A 16447-nucleotide genomic window follows, 5' to 3' on the forward strand; every position below is an offset into this window, starting at 1 on the left:
CTGGTGTTGATTGTTCGTTTTGTTTCTTTCATGCCACTTCTTGACAGTTACTGTGTGCTCTGATCTAGCCTTGCCAGGCTGTGTGGGCTGGGTGCTGGTGCTGCAGGCTGGCTGGTGTGCAAGCCAGGTGGCTTGTGGTGATACAGCTGGGAAGAGCTGTGCCTGCCAAATCTTGCAAGTCTCCAGGGCTGGAGCTCTCCAGATACTGCCAGTGTGCGCAATGGGGAGCTGCTGGAGGAGCTGGGATCTGTGTCAATCCAGCATCTTTTGAAAGCTTTGTGGAGACTCCTTAGCAGTGCAGTACGGCTAGCTTTGGCTTGATAAAATCGTGGTGGTGGTGCCGTAAACAACATGCCAGAGCAGCTGGCGTCTCCCTTAGCCAAGGCTGCAACCCTCTGTGACCCACGGGGCAGTGCCCCTGCTTCGCCCCGCACCAGCTGCCTGAGCTTGTCTGTCCTGCTGGTGCTCGGGCTGGGAGACTTGAGTGCTCTTGCAGGGTGGAGCAGCTTCTCAGGTGAAAGCGAGAGAGTCTCCTGTGAAGTGGAAAAAATTCCCTTCAGAGAGCAGGGCCGCTGGGCAGGGGTGCGGCTGGGAAAAGGGTGTGGGGAGGGAGGAAGCTGTTGCAGGGCGAGTGACAGCTCACAGCTCCAGGAGTTGCTGTGGGCAGGGCCGATACCTGCCTGTAGCCCAGCCTCTGCCAGAAAGGAGGTTTGCGTGGCTTCTTGGCTCTGTCCCCATCCTCTGGGGCTTCTGAACCTCCCGTGAAACTTCAGATTGGTTTGATGGATCAAGTTCTCCCATTTTATGAAAAGGAGCAGCCACTACGGGGACCCTCACAAAGCTGTGCTGGGAGCTGGGACCCTCCTGGGCACAGCAAAGCCTGCGAGCCGCTGGAGCTGCTGCTGTGGAAGGAAGATGGAGAGGACCGAGGCTGCCAGGTCAGGGACCAGGGAGAGCAAAGCCAGGTGACACTGCGCATTGACAACTCGGGCAGACCAGACCTTGCAGCCTTGCTCACAGGCGTGCTGGCTTCCCAACCCCGCGCTGTCTTTGAAGAGCTAATGGCTGCGATTGTGTCACAGGCAGGGAATAGGCTCCATTGGCCCTTTAATCCTCTGCTTGGCCTGATCCTGCTCTGGCAGCATGCTGAGTTGAGGGTGGACCTGCTGGTTTCCACCCTTCATCTCCCCAGCCTCCCTCCTCGCTGCCCCGGGTGCAGTAAGAGCCTGGCAGGGCTGTAGGTGCAGACACTGAGCTGGGCAGACGAGTTACTGGAAGCACCAGTTCGCAACAGCGGAGGTGAAACAGGTTGGAGCAAGGCTCAAACTGCGCTTACAACCTGAGGTCTCGGGGAAATGGGGTGAGGAGGCGGCAGTGGCAGCTCCTGGAGGGAGCTGGTGGGAGCAGGGCAGGAAAAAGACGAGGAGGCAAGAAGAGATGATGGCAATAGGGAAATGGGGCGCCTTTCTTCAGCCGTCCCTGAAATGATTACTGTGGAAAAATGTGTTGAGGCACAAAGAACAGAAGAGGTGGTGGTGAGGGAGAAACCACAGCAGCGGAACGCCAGGGGCCGAGAGCAGCTCAGGTGGGCAGGGGTGCAGACACAGGGAGAGGGTGAGCAATGGGCTGGTGCAGACCTGTTGGGTGCAGGGGTGCTGGGCTGATTTTTGTGCTCCAGAGCGCAGCAGGTAAGGCTTTCTGTTAGTTAATACTTTGCAGGGTGGGGGTTTTTCTCCTCTGTTCCTATTTCACTCGCAGATCCAGGCAAGGAGCCCCCCCAATAAAATGAGGCCGAGCCTTTCACAGCCCTTCCTGATGCCTCTCCAGTGTGAGGCCGGCACAGTGCGCACAGCTATTCTGCAGGCTGCTCCAGCCAGGCTCAGTTTATTCCTCCTCTGGGCCATTACATGCTGGAGAAAAGAATGTGGTGCCGGGCAGGGAAGCCTGTGAGCATTACTCACTGCTCCCAACTACAGCAAGCAGGGGGGAGCCCGGGGTAGTTTCCTCTCAGGAACGCCAGGAAGAGGGGGGATTTTTTTTTAACTGCAGTTTCTCCGTCATCACGTTTCGAAAGGCTCAGTTCACCCCTTACTGTTTCAAGGGTGGGGAAATGCAAAGGGGCTTGCCACAGGAAGGGTGGTAAAGGATTCGGTTTAGCTGTGTCCTGGCTCTTGAAGCCACCAGCCATGGACTAGACTCAAAGGAGCTGTGTAGGGAATAATCAGTCCCCTGGCTATCTCCTCCTCCTTCTCTCCAGAACACAAATAGCCAGGGATTGTGGGGAGACCAGGAGGTTTAAAACAGCCACCCATGGGCTGGGCTGAGCGCGTCCCACTGTCTGGTGCAGCGCTGGTGACATACCAGGGTTTCTCAGGCTGCGGAGACGGCGGGACTCAACTGCAGATCCTTGCAAGCCACCCAGCCCTTTCTCACCTCCCTTTAGCTGCCCGGGAGGGAGCTAGCTCGGTTCAAGGGAGCTGAGCAAACATATTTTACGCCCTTTCTTCCCCCAGAGCTCCCAACTTTCGCTCCTGCTGGAGACAGTCACTGGCACTTCACCTGCAATTAGCTGGTGACCTGGAAAGTCACCTCACTGAGCTGCTTATGGAATCAAGCCACTACCAGGAATTAGTGATGTCCTTGGCAAAGGAGACAGTGGCAGCTCTCAAGATTTAGCCCTGAAGGGCCTCATTGTCTCTTAGCTGTGTTGGGGAGTGTTGACCAGAAATGGTCGCTGGCCGGGGGGGTCCCATTCTCTTGTTAGCGAGTGTGTGCTGCTTCAGGAGAGGTGCCAGCTGGCTGCATGCAAAAGTCCCAGGAAATCCCAAAGTGTTCAAACAAAACTGGCCACCTCACAGAAGTCCTGTCTGAGGATGCAAAGCATATGCTTCAGAAAACAGGCTTTCTGAAGTATCAGTTCAGGGATGGGACTGTGGGTATCGGCTGTGCTTGGGGCAGGGAGAGTCCTGGTTTTTGAAGCTGGTCTTTGTAGAAGGATTGCTGACCTGGAGCTTGCCCTGACTTGTATTACACCCATCTGTAATCTACTTTAGCAGGCCTTATGGTATTAAACTGTATCAAGTATTGAAAATCACTTATAGCAGTGGAGCTAGCAATTCACCCAAGCATACCAAGCTCACTGGCCACTGTAGTCTAGCTGGGCTTTAGTCATGCTGACAAAAAGATGAGATGTCCAGACTGTATCAGTCTTAACAAGAATCAGAGGAAAGAAATGACCCAAGACTTTCCAAAGGGAAAAATGTAAAATCCTCAGGTCACTCTGGTATTGAATAGTTAAGATATTTTGTTTTATACAGAGTGAAATACCTTGATACTAGCAGTAATTTGTTTGGTTGCCCTCGTGGACTGGGACAGCATGGTATGTACCTGCCTTCTTTGGGCTAAGAAAACTGTTTATTAGTCATAAGAAGAACAAAGTCTGCCCTGAGATGGCCCAGCCCTGAACTGAGCCCATCTTCACAGAAGGCTCCCAAGTGCCCACACAGAGAAAAGTGTGCCTGAAGCGAAGTGCAGCAGGGAGGGTTTCTCCTCTCACCAGCTGGCCACCGACCAGCAACCATCAAGAGAAATGCCAGAGTTCAGTGTAGCTGTTCTGTTTCCTTCCTCCTTTACGTCCCGCCGCTGCCTACTGTTCAACCTCCATGTCTTATCTATACTACCACATTGCTCATTTATTTGGTGGATCGTGAGTCCAAGTGCAACTCCTCTTATGAACTGCTCTGAGCCTTGTTTCTCCTCAGGAGGTTCTTACACCTGTCTCTGTTCCCAGTTCTTATTTGGGGTTGTCAGCTGCTGTCTGGTCCATGTACGCTGCAGGGCTGGAGGGAACCTGTGGCTGGTCTTAATGCAGGCTGTTCCAGCTGACCTGGCTCTCTGGGCAGGGCTTTTACTCTGCTTATGGGCCTTGCTGATGATTTTATTTACCATTTGCATTGGAAATGCAGGTCTCCTCCACCCTGGTCTCTGCTTTCCCTGATGACTGCAAATATGGTACGGTGGTATTTTCCCCAAGACGTCAAACAAGTCAGTCTTGACTGAAGTGCCTCCGGATTTGTCATTACCTTCTATTTAAGTGAAACACATAACAAAGCAGGTACAGATTCTCTTACTGAGGTTCTCCCTCATCTAAGGGCTAAAAGGGGTTTTCCTCTTCAACACCAGAGCCTTCTCACAGGCCTAGGAGCAAAACAGGTAATCAAGACTTGAGGCACTTGCTATTTCTAAGTGAACCCCCTAGTCTACTCCTGATCTAAGTCATAGCCTTAAATGGCAACAATCAAGCAGGAAGAAAGCTGCAACCTATTCATTTTCCTTTGTGGGTCATCTTTAAAACACATTTTCTGTGAACAAAATTCCTGAAGCATACACGTAACTGGAAATTCCAGCGCTCTAGTCCTGTCTGTACTTGAGATTTGGGATGAGGAGCTAATAGTAACAGTGCTGAGCCAGCTGCTCCCCTTGGACTTTGCTGTGTGCAATGGCTGCGCTCACAGCAGCCCTGGATGACTTCTGCATGGCCCTCTGTGCATCAGTGAAGCGAAGGATCGTGTCTCACACCCACAGCCAAAGTTACAATATTTAGCCCAGTTAGATGAACTTTGCATACATGACCAGCAAACCTGAAGCTGACAGGTTTGTGTTTAGGGTTTTCCTGGGAGGAAAGGGGTGGTACCTGCAGCCCCCTTGTTAGCACCAACCCGTTCAGTGCTCACGGGTGTCCCATCTTCCACACCCTGGCTGCTTCCAACCCACAGCCTGAACCGGGAGAGGACTGTTCTCCCAAATGCTCTGCCATCTCTCCAGAAAACCAGGGCGCTCACCCCGGGGGCTGCACAACAGCCTGGCTGGGGCTTCCCACCAAACTGGTGGGGCTTCTTCTGCTCCCCCCTCGCCTGCTGAGTCACTGCTGTGCCCAGCAGCTCCTCACAGGGTGGATTTACGTTTTCAGAGCCGACTCAGGGCTTCGCGGGGTGTGGGCCCAGCGTGAGTCAGCTATCGGGGTGGCAAAGGGCCCGCGGCTGCGGGCTGCCGAGGGCTGAGGAGGCCAAGCGGCCGGTCGCCGGGCTCCTGCTGTGCCCGATGCCTCAGCACTGGCGGCCCTGGGGCAGAGGCGAGGGAGCCACGGTGCTTCCCGCTGAACAATCCGGATTTCACCGCCGCAGAGAGCTGCCGCCCCCACGACGAAGGCGCCCTCAGCGAGAGCTGAACCGTGAGGGGCGGCACCGAGCCGGGCGCCCCAACGCGGACCTGCCACTCCCATCATGGCGCCGCCGCTCTCAAGATGGCGCCCCCCGGCGGCTGGCGCCTCCTCCCGCCGCGCCACGCTCAAGATGGCGGCGCGGGGCGGCCGAGGGGGCGGCGGGGGAGTGGCGAGCCGCGGAAGCCGGGTCATGGCAGCGCCGGAAGAGCCGTGCGGCGGCCGGGCCGGCGGGGAGCCAGGCCGGGACGCGGCCGGTTTGAGCGGTGCCCGCGGGAGGCGGTGGCGGGACCGCGCGGCCGCCGCCATGTTCCGCTGTGGGGAGGTGAGCCGGGGCGGGGGAGGGCCCCTCTCGCCCTCCGCTTCCCCCTCCGCCCCGGCCCCTCGGGGAGCCGTTACCCGGGGCTGTAGCGGGGCTCGTCCGCCGCCGCCGCCTCCCTGGGCTGGGGCTGGGGGGAGCCGGGCTCCTCTCAGGGATGGAGACGAAGCGAGCAGGGCGGGAGCCGGCCTCGGCGGCGGTGAGGGGGCTCAGATGGCGGTGGTGGGGCGGGTGGGGCCGGCGGCCCCTCTCCCCGCGGGGCTTGGCCCGGGCTGCCCGACGGCGTGGGGAGGCCCCGGGGAGCCGGTTCCTGAGGCGGGGCTGGCGGGGCCGGCCATGGCGGGGGGCAAAATCGCCCACTTCTGGCGGGGTTTCGCAGGGGCTGTGAGGTGGCACCAGCTGCCCCCCTGGAGGGGCATGCCGTGGCATTAATACCAGACTGGGTTTTAGTAAAGACGGTGCTGCAGCCCTGGCCGCCCCCCAAACTGCCATCAATGCAGGGGGGTGGGCTAGGGGCCGTGCCCCCTCCCCGCACGAGGCACCCTGTCAGGCTCCCGGCGGGGTTGGGGTGCGGTTGCTGGGGGTCCCTTGTCACCCCAGGGTCGAAGGAAGGAGCGTGGGCTGGGGGAGCAAAGGGGCTCCCGTGTCCCCGTTGGAGCCTGGCTGTCAGAGCGCCGTGTCGTACGGTTGGGGTGTAAGCACGTGTCAGAAGAGCTGTGGGTGTTCCGGTGCTGGGCCGCAGTTTTGTTTGTCTGTCTGTGTATATATATACACAGATATATATGGTTACATAACCCTTAAGGTTTTTGAAATGGATGGCACTTAGCAGAAAGATGTAGAAAGAGACTGCTGTGTTATATTTAGAAAAGAATCAGGGACGGTCACTTAACTGCAAAGTAAGTGGCAAAAGGGTAAGGAATGTCAGTGGTTTTTTCTCTTCATTCTGAAGTAACCAACACCAAAAGGTACTGTGGCTTTGTGCAAAGTTTTGCACTGCCTCCGTATTAGTGTCTAAGGGAAGGCTCTTGGTTTCATGGTGCAGATGGAAGTACTTAAAGATTCAAGTGTTTCTGTTTTGAGACTCGGGGTATCTGTTTTCTCACAAGCGTTGCTGAAGTTTCTGACCTAGTAGCTTTTCTCTTTTTTCTTTTTTTCTTTCCCCACCCCCCCAGGAGATCATAAGTGGGGAGAGTGAGGAAGAAAGTAATGGCGTCAACTTGATGGAGTTCTCAGATGAGATCCTTTTGCACATCCTCAGCTACGTCCCTTGCACAGACCTTGTCCTGAACGTCAGGAGAACCTGCAGGAAGCTAGCAATGCTTTGCCTTGACAAGAGTCTAACACATACAGTTTTACTTCAAAAAGACTATAAGGTGGGGAGAGTAGCTTGCTTCTTCTGTTAGCTGTGAAGACAAATCTGACTTGTGACCAAATGCCAAGAAGTAGAACTTTCCAATGTGTCTGCATAAATGAACTGCTCTTGAACTCTGAAATCAAATAAACAATAAACTGTTTTATAAAAGCATTTGTTTTCCAGAATGCTTTGTTAGAACAGCTCTGTGGTCCCTTAGTTATATAAAATACCGTCAGTGAAAACTATCTTCTCTGTGTTTCTGGAAGCTAAAGTGAAAGTAAACATGACTTTCCCTTTGTAGCTGTGGTTGTGTAAAGTTACCATTTTCTCAAAATATATTTTCCATGTTGTTGTGCAAAAATACGTTGTGCATATTGCTGCCAGGCATGCATTCAGCTCAGCCTGAAATTGTATGTGTTAAAACAAAAATAAAGCTTGGAAATGAAGGGTGATACGTTTTATGAGGACTGTATCACCAAGTGCAGGCAAGGGGAAACCTTTTTTACTCATTTCCAAAAGAGGAAACTGGATGGAGAATGGAAACATTCTTCTTTCAATTTGAGTTTCTGTAGATAGTTAGCTCTGCTGAAATAGCTTTGCTGTTAGAAAATGGAGATGGTCTTCCATTCCACTGTCAGTTGCTGAACAGATTTGGCCTCGCAGTCAGTAATGCAGAACTGCACAGGCTAAGAAGCTGAAGGAAGTATAATCTTAAAAAGAGTCCAAAGCATGGCAGACTAAGCCAGCTACCAGCAGTATAATAATTCTTAGACTGCGCTAGCATCCCGAAACCTTTGGTGAGCCATGTAATCTAAGTGCTAATCACTCTTATCCCCATTTTCAGATGGGAAACTGAATCAGTACACACTATTGCCGTATATCTCATTGAATGTGGTTTTGTTTGAGTACAGGTAAACAAAGACAAAGTGAAGCAGCTGATGAGGGATATCGGAAAAGAGATTTACCAGCTGAACATGGCTGGGTGCTATTGGCTGCCCAGCTCCACTATTGATCACGTAACGCGATGCAAGAACCTGGTAAAACTGAATTTGTCTGGGTGCCACATCACCTCTCTCCGTCTCTCAAAGATGCTGTCCACGCTCCAGCACCTGCGCTCCCTGGCAATAGATGTAAATCCGGGTTTCGATGCCAGTCAGCTAAGCAGTGAGTGTAAAGCCACTCTTAGCCGTGTCTTGGAATTGAAGCAAACCCTTTACACGCCGTCATATGGTGTCGTTCCGTGCTGCACTAGCCTTGAGAAACTGCTGCTTTATTTTGAGATCCTTGATCGCTCGCGAGAAGGTTTTATGCTCTCTGGGCAGCTAATGGTAGGTGAGAGCAATGTACCCCATTACCAGAACCTCCGTGTCTTCTATGCCAGGCTGGCTCCTGGCTATGTTAATCAGGAGGTGGTGAGGCTGTACTTGGCGGTGTTAAGTGATCGGACACCTGAGAACCTTCACGCCTTCCTTATTTCTGCCCCTGGTAGCTTTGCGGAGACGGGAGCCACTAAAAACCTCCTAGACTCTATGGCTCGAAATGTACGTCTGGATGCTTTACAATTGCCCAAAGCCTGGATTAATGGCTCTGGGCTCCTGCAACACTTGAAGTTCAACAACCCTTTCTACTTCAGCTTTAGCCGATGCACCTTATCTGGTGGTCACCTGATCCAGAGGGTTATTAATGGTGGGAAGGATCTTAAAAGCTTGACCAGCTTGAATCTCAGTGGCTGCATTCACTGTTTGGCTCCGGAATCCTTGTTTCGAAAAGCAGAAGATGACATTGACAGTAGCATTCTGGAAAGCCTGGTCATGTCTTGCTGCAACCTGAGACACCTCAACCTCTCTGCAGCTCACCATCACAGCTCGGAAAGCATAGGGAATCACTTGTGCCAGCTTCTGTCCAGGCTAAAGCACCTGCTCTCGTTAGCGCTACCGGTTTGCTCCATCACAGATGTTGCTGCAAATGTGGAAAAGCCTCCCACGGCATCTAATTTGGTGCCCCAAACGTTTGGAAGGAAAGTTCGGATTGGGATACAGACGTATCCAAGGAACTTAGCGGATCAGGCAAATCAGAAGCTGGAGTCTTCCGTATTCTGGGCTCTGATGGGAAGCCTCCGATTTTTGGAAACCTTGGAAATAATTGGTTCCAGTTTCTCCTCTGCCATGCCACGCAATGAGCCAGCAATTCGGAACTCGTTGCCTCCTTGTGTCCGGGCACAAAGTGTGGGGGATTCAGAGGTGGCTGCCATAAGCCAATTGACTTACTTGCATAGCCTCACCTTAGCACAACTGCCAAATATTCTTACCGGCTCTGGGCTTATTAACATTGGATTGCAGTGCCAGCATTTGCGGACTCTTTCATTGGCCAACCTGGGCATGATGGGGAAAGTGGTCTATATGTCTGCTCTCATGGACATGCTGAAACACTGCAAGTGTTTGAGAGATCTCAGGTGAGGGGCTGCCGTTGAACATCTGCATTTTGTTTGTGGATCTCCAGAAATGTGCTGCGTGGTTTGTTGTAGCTGGTGTTAAAACTGCAAGTGTTCGTCTTCTGGTCAAAAGCAGCTGTAATGGCCTGGACACTGGGTGTTTTCCTTGCTGGCTTGTGGAGAGCGGGAAGGCACTACATGCTCTCTCTGAGGGCTCAGGATATGCCCTTTAAGCAGTGTTTTAAAAGCAAAAGCTCTCTGTGCTGCAGCTGCCTTCCTTTTAGATAAGGAAGAGTGGATGCTGCATATTTGGGAGCTAGTGACCTGCCAGGGCTAGGTTAAATACTATGTGCTTTTGCTGACTTTTTGGCTTTGTGTACATGTACATCTCTTAAACTTCCAGGAAGGAAGAGACTCCTACAACGTCTAGATAACGTAGAGTGTTCCTTAGGTTTGCCAATGAGATACTTTTCTGCCTTCAGTTTGTATTAAAATCTTGCCTTTTAATTTTTTTAAATTTTTGGTACGTTGAAAGCATTCCGGATTTAGAGTTTGTCCTGTTGGTGTTCCTCTCCTGGTAGGATTTAAAGGATCCTACCAAGAATCTGGTCCTAAAGGGTGCGCAAAAGAGCTTCACAGTAACCAAAATGTGCTTAATAAAGCAAAGGGCATGAACTATGATGGTTTCCTTGCAGCTGTCTATAAAAACACAAATGTTATTACTTGAGAAATACGGGTTTTTTTCTTCTTTTGTCCCTAAATTGGCTTCTCTTGATTCTGTTAGATCAGTCCCATTGTCATTTTCTGTTCACAAATGGGTCTAAAATGCCTAACAGTAGTAACAGCAAGGTCACTCCTGTGATCACAAAGATCAGCAGTGGCACTAGAATTATTGCTCATCAGCCGAGACTGGTGTTTGTGTGCATGTTCCTGATCCTTTGCAATAATGAAAGGAGCCAGGGTGGCTAAAACACCTCAGGAGGGTTTTTGTTGTTCACCGCTTCCCATTTATAACAGGCAGGGAGCATGTTGGTCTCTTAGCCAAGGGACGCGGCAGTTGGAAATTCAGTTGCTTAATGGCTTGGGTCACATGAATGTATCTTTAACCTTCAAGGAGACTAAGCAGTCATGGAGGAATGAAGATCTGGGGACGAGGGTTTGGGTGCACAGTGTTGCTTCATTCAGTCTAGGTCCTGTAGTTTCCAGAGGCTTTGAAATGGAGGCCAGGAGCGATAAAGATGGGAGGCAGCGCAGAGCCTTGAATGAATGACAAACAAGGGTGCCTCCTTGTAACAGCCCGGCATTTCAATATAAGCCGCTGTTGTTCTTTCCTGTGTAAAGTCTAAGGTTTTATATAGGTTTAAGAGGATTTTAATGTTTAGCACTTCCTCCTGATAATGTAGTTTCCTTTCCATTTGACTAATTCTCTGCTGCTTCTACCCTTTTATTCTCTTCCCCATTTTCCAAGCTGAGAAACGAGTTTGCAGTGATATTCCAAAGCAACGTTGCCATCTAGCGAGTGAAAGGCAGTATTGCAAGTAGGGCTGTCGCGTCGCGGAGATTAACCTAGAAACCTGCTCTGAGGTTGCAGGAAATCTGTGCTTCTTGTCCTAAGTTTACGATGGACCAATAATGCAGTTCAAAAACTTAAGAGGCTGCCCGTTTCCTTAATATTAATTTTAATCTATTACCCAGAGTGCCCATGGGCTGTTAGGATATCTTCAGGCTATGCTACCGGACCAGCAGTTGCAGGGTGAGACTCTAAAACAGAATTTATCAATTAACAGGATTAAGTGGCTGAGATAGTCCTGCATACTACAAAAGCCTATGCAGAGATTATCCAGATCAGGCTGGGACAGACAGCTTGTTATCACCTAATGGATTAACCTTCTCAGAGCTCTTGGCCTTGCTGACCCAATGACTGGGATTCCCAAGTGCTCTGACGCCCTGTAGTAAATCTACACTGAGCAGATGTACTCTCCTGGAGGCACTGTCCCTGAGGCGGTTCTGCTTCCTACAGATTGGTTTCTGTGAGGGAGTCATCCAGTTATGCAGCTAGGTAAAACATAGACCCCTTGTTGGTCAGGTGTGGCTTCACCATGTCATTTTGTCATCCTGCTCTGGGCTGTGACGCAAGATTGTGGATAGCCATGATAGAGGATCCTGTCCCTCTTCTCCGGGCCAAGTGTTTAAGACAAAGCCTGGATTGATGATGGTTATTCTTCTGGTGTGAGAGCAGTAGCTTTGATCCTTTGCCATCCTCTGACCGGGGCAGGATGGTTGTGGTCACTCAGTTGGCTCAGAGGCCCAAGTTCTGCATCACCATGCGTGCGTTGTGGATTTTTCATGCCCATTTCTCTCAAGGCAGTAAACTGAAGATGACCGGTTTGATCAGTGTTTGGTGCACTGGAGCAGTAAGTCCTTAAATCCACATCGAGTGCTTGGTGGATGCCAGGCAGCAAAAGCTGGAAAACTTGCAAAACCAGGGTTGCTCCCTGTGGGTGCTGGAATTCTGCAGTTTAGGGCCTTTCTGCCTATTTGTCTCCTTGTCTTTTAGCACACACTGTCCAAGAGCCGCTAGCAAGCAAGGGGTACGAGCTTGCAATGTTGGGTTTGATATGCCATACCGCTGCCATAAGCAGGTAGAAGGTTATCGCATGTATAAGTGAAACAGGTGGTAGGGGACACTGGTTGCTCCAGTTGCCAGCCCCCCATGAATGTGCTGTCCTCCCTCTTGTCTGAAGACGGCCCAAGTATGAATTGCCCATTGACTTGGTTTTGTTTATTCTTGCAGGCTGGAACAGCCGTACTTCTGTGCGGGCGCCCAGTTCTTCCAGGCACTGAGTCATTGCTCCTCTCTCCAGCGGCTTTGCATCGTCTCCCGGAGTGGGACTCTGCAGTCTGACGCAGTGATGTCATTCATGGCCAACTGCCTTGAGGTCATCATGTGCCACATGTTTATGGGAGAATCTCTTACCGTTTGCAAAAATCTCCAGCAATCTATTGTCCGGAGGTGAGTGCGGAAAGGGGTTGATGTGGGATTTCTGGAGCTGTTGAAGATTTATCTCCGTTTCCTGGCTTGCCAAAGTTTATATGGCTTGGAGCACTTGTTCCAAGAAGCTAATAGGTACTGTGTAACCACTTGGCACATGAACTAGCCTCTTATTTTAATAAGAGTGAATCAGTGAAATATTTGAAGGTATTATATGAATTTTTTATTCCATTCCCACCCATGTTCTCTGCAGTTCCGTTGGCTGAGTTGAAGTTCTGGATGTAAAGCTTCATCATAAATCAAATTACGCTTTTTCTGTAAACAAAACATCTGCCGACATTTTAAGTACTGAGAGATTTGACCTTGAAGCTTTCCTCCTTTCCCACAAGTGACTAAGATAATTCTCTGTCCTCTAATCACTTGTAAATGTCACTTACTGATAATCCCCTGGCAGCGCAATTCAAAGCCTTTAAAGGATTGTTGTGAAGGGTTTTTCTTCGGTGTGTGTGTGTGTGGGAGAATTGGTACAAACTGCTTTGCACGTTTGGCAGTTCTTAAATGCATTTTGCTTGGCCCCTTGCAGTGTTCTGAGGCTCACGTGGTGACAAACGTTTGTGTGTGAGCCATGAACTGCATTTGAAAAGAGAGCTTTTAATTAGGCTTGGCATTTTGAAATCTTCTAATAGTGGCAGTCATCTTACAAAATATTTCCCATGCAACAGATTTTCCATTATTATTTTTTTTTCTATAAGGCTTTTTCTCCGCCTTCAGTCTGTTTTCTTTGTCACCTACTGTTGCTTTGCCCTGTTAAGCTCTAATAAAAATTTCAAATCACACGGCATTATTACTGCATCCTAAAGGGTGCTCCTCCCCCCCAGCCTTTCTTCTGCTTCAAACTGACTTATTACACTTGGCTTGTTTCCGCGGATCAGATCCAGAAGAGCCTATGACTATATTAGCTACCTACCAAACGGCACACGAGATTGTTTGTTACTGCCTCCAAAATGCTCCGCGCCCTTCAGGGATAGTGATTGCTGGAAACATCTGAGTAAATTCCTTGTGGTGTGACAAGGATTCTTGGAGTTTGTTTTTCACAGAGCTTCATATCTCTAAAAACATTTCTTGGTTGATATCGGTTGTGTTTTGGGGATCCTTAGAAAGAACCAAAAATCGACGGTTCCTGTTTTTTATTTTGCTCTCCCCTCTGGATGTAATTGGAGCACTGGCCAAAATTTTAATATCCACTTACTGAGCAGAAATACATTGCTCTGCTGTCTTTTCACCCTCTTTCTCTCTGTCGTGGATGGATTCTCACTACGTTCTGCACCTCTTAATAATTTAAACCCTGGGAACTTTCCAAAGAGCAGCTGATGCCTCGTGGAAACGTTAAAAACCATTTTTATATTTAGCAACAGTTCTGGCTGTCATACTATTTTTTTCTTCTTTTGTATTTTATTAATAGAGACATTTGTATGAAAACAGGATTTTTTTGAAGTTTTTTTTTTTCTTTTCTTTTTTTTTTTTTTTCCTGAAGAGAGCATCTGCTCCTGCTGCAGATTCTACACCTGAAGTCATAATCCTCTGTGACATTGTAATTGGTGGCTCTGGAAACGATTTTGATGTCACGTAAGATTATGACTTCAGGAGGAGTATAAGCAGTGGGAGCAGATGCTCTCCTAAGCAACAAAGATCCTGTTCTCATGCAACTGTCTCTAGTAATAAAATGGAAGGAACAGAATACAGAAAATGATGTGTAAGCAAGGCCTGGAGTCTTCCACGAGTCATCAGTGTGTTTAACCACGTGACTTTTCCAGTGATCCCATTCTCATCCTGGCACAATTGTGCCATCAGATGGGCTCAGGAACTGACTTTCTCTTGACTGCATTTTATTTACTACTCCAAGGGCAAAGAGATGTGCAGTAAAATTGTGTGTGAGTTAGTTCATTGCCTAAACCTGTGGATAAGGCTCTTAATTCACACAACATGGCTTCCTTTAAAAACATGCTGCTAGTCTGTCCCTTTAATCCAAGCTTTAACCTGGGAGGGCCCATTGGGCAGCAAGTTTAAAGTCATGTATCCTTGTGCCAGAATGAAATAGGGTGATTTATCCTTTGTTATTTTTTTGGGGGGTGTGTGTGTGTTTGCGTGCAGATGCTGCGTGTGCGGGGACAACATGGAGAGCGGGTGAGGAGGAGGAGGCGAGAGGAGGGAATGCAAAGCTATGAGCCTTCCTTTCTTTGCTTCCTTCCTTGAGCTAGGGGAATTGACCCATGTTCCGTGGGTCCTGTGAAGGGTTAGAGTTCCTGTTTTAGGGCTGTGGGGATGGTCTTGTTTAGGCTGAGAGCAGCCAAGTGATTGCCGTTTATGAACAGGGAGATGGGGCCAAAGTCATCCCCGTTCACCCAGTGCCTCAAAGAAGAGAAGAGAAATGTGAGTGGGAGCTGGAAAGGCCTAGGGGTGGGCACACACCAGAAGTTTGCTGCAGGTAGTAGAGCTGGGAGGGCCTGAGAATGCAATCTAGCGCAGTGCAATCCTTTCTCAGACGTGGATGGACAGGAGGGTTCAGATCACAGAAGAGGCTGGGGCCGATTTGGGGAGAACAGACTGGTTTCAGCTGCGGTGTTGTATTGGAAGATGGTGTCTATACAGGGTGCGGTGGTGGGAGCTTGGATATTAAATCTCCTGCATCGCGTGATGGTTTAAAGCCTGGACTGATTCTCAAACTCTCCCCTTTGACTGTAAAATACGGTTAGTATTATGTATTTCTGTTCTGCTTGTCTGAAAAGAGAGTTGTTCTCATGTCTGTTCGTCTTGTGACAGCTCTAAACCAGGCCCTGTGGCGTCCAGCTTTCTTGTGGGCAGTTTTCTGGTTGAAGTTTGTTGCTATTTGGGACAAATTAGTTTACGTATTTAAGTAATTAAAAACCTCTGATTCAGTTCTGCCTCTTTTGCAATGAAACATAGTAAGCAGAACAGCACTCATCTGGAGCCCTCATCAGCAAACAAGAGGCTTGCAAGGGCAAGGTCTCCTCTGAGCTTTAGAGAAGACTGTTTCCCTCTGGGCAGATAAATCATTGCAGTGTTTTTCTTTATTCTTTTTTCTACAGTGTGAATGGGAGGGGTAATCTCCTTTATGGTTCAGGGAGATACTCTGTGCACATAAGAAAGGCCTAGTGGTTAGAGGGGGAGATGTGCCTTGAGTGATACATATCCACTCCCCCCAGCTTCCTCAGATTTCACATGTGACAGTGGCCTTGTCTCAGTTTCTCTGTAAAATTACGTATTTTTTTCCCCTATCACATGGTGCTCAGCTGCTGCCTCACTTCAGATAGCAGCAGATCTAATGAATACAATGTTTTCCCTTTTATGCTTGGACCCTAACTTTGCCGAAGAGCTTAGTTCCAAGCCCATGTCGTCTTTGTTTAAGTAACTCTTCTGTTGAAACCACTTCACTGGTAATTCTAGAAACACCAAAACACCACAGTTGGAGGACCCACAGTTGTAGGTTCAAGCGTGACCTCAGACCTGTTGCTGTGCAAAGGGGCTTCTTGGCAGAAAAGGGAGATTTGTTTTTCCCGTTTAGGCAGAGTTGCTGTGCTGAGATTCTTCCTAAGTGCTCCGAATCCCGGTCCGAGGGGACGGGGATTGATTGCGTCGAGCAGCTTCCCCCGAGGGTTTCTGCACTGTTATTTCGTGAAATGGCCACTAGATGGAGCTGTGGCCTACGGAAGGTGTCGCACCGCTCACCGCCTTGCATGCTAAGTGAGTATTTATACGCCTGTATTTCTCTGCCCCGCAAGATTTCAGAAATCTTGCGGGCAAGGAATTTGGATGACTTCTGGATTGCGCAGCTACATGGCATGGTTAATGGGCACTTCACAAGTGTGCAGGAGAAGTTGCTTTCCTGGTAGGGCTTACCAGCAGAAAACGGGCAGGAAGAGGGGTTGGGAAATGCTTTGGCAAATATCCTCTTGGCCTCAAGGACAAATTTAATTTTCCAGTGTGTTCATTTAGAATTTTGTTGGTTTTAGCTTAAGTGTTTAGATAACTGCTATTCTAACGATTTCAGGGACTCTACAGCACCAGATGATACAAGCCTGTGAAAAGTCCTTGAAAAACCCCTTGGAAAAGAC

General features: G+C 49.6%; 1 protein-coding gene across 2 annotated transcripts in view; it reads left to right on the forward strand.

Moving 5' to 3' along the window:
• The first annotated feature begins 5193 nt into the window (after positions 1 to 5193).
• Positions 5194 to 16447, forward strand: part of FBXL18 (F-box and leucine rich repeat protein 18) — a 59348-nt gene continuing 48094 nt past the window's right edge. Inside the window, exons 1-4 of one of the 2 annotated variants that reach the window (XM_080383866.1) lie at positions 5194 to 5543; positions 6710 to 6910; positions 7803 to 9343; positions 12117 to 12335. In XM_080383866.1, the coding sequence (XP_080239992.1) occupies positions 5283 to 5543; positions 6710 to 6910; positions 7803 to 9343; positions 12117 to 12335 (2222 nt within the window). In that variant the 5' untranslated portion in view covers positions 5194 to 5282. The remainder of the gene's footprint in view (positions 5544 to 6709; positions 6911 to 7802; positions 9344 to 12116; positions 12336 to 16447) is intronic. The other variant, XM_080383867.1, reaches the window with a different exon arrangement.

This window comes from Falco punctatus, assembly GCF_963210335.1.
Source record: "Falco punctatus genome assembly, chromosome: 4".
Classification (NCBI taxonomy): domain Eukaryota; kingdom Metazoa; phylum Chordata; class Aves; order Falconiformes; family Falconidae; genus Falco; species Falco punctatus.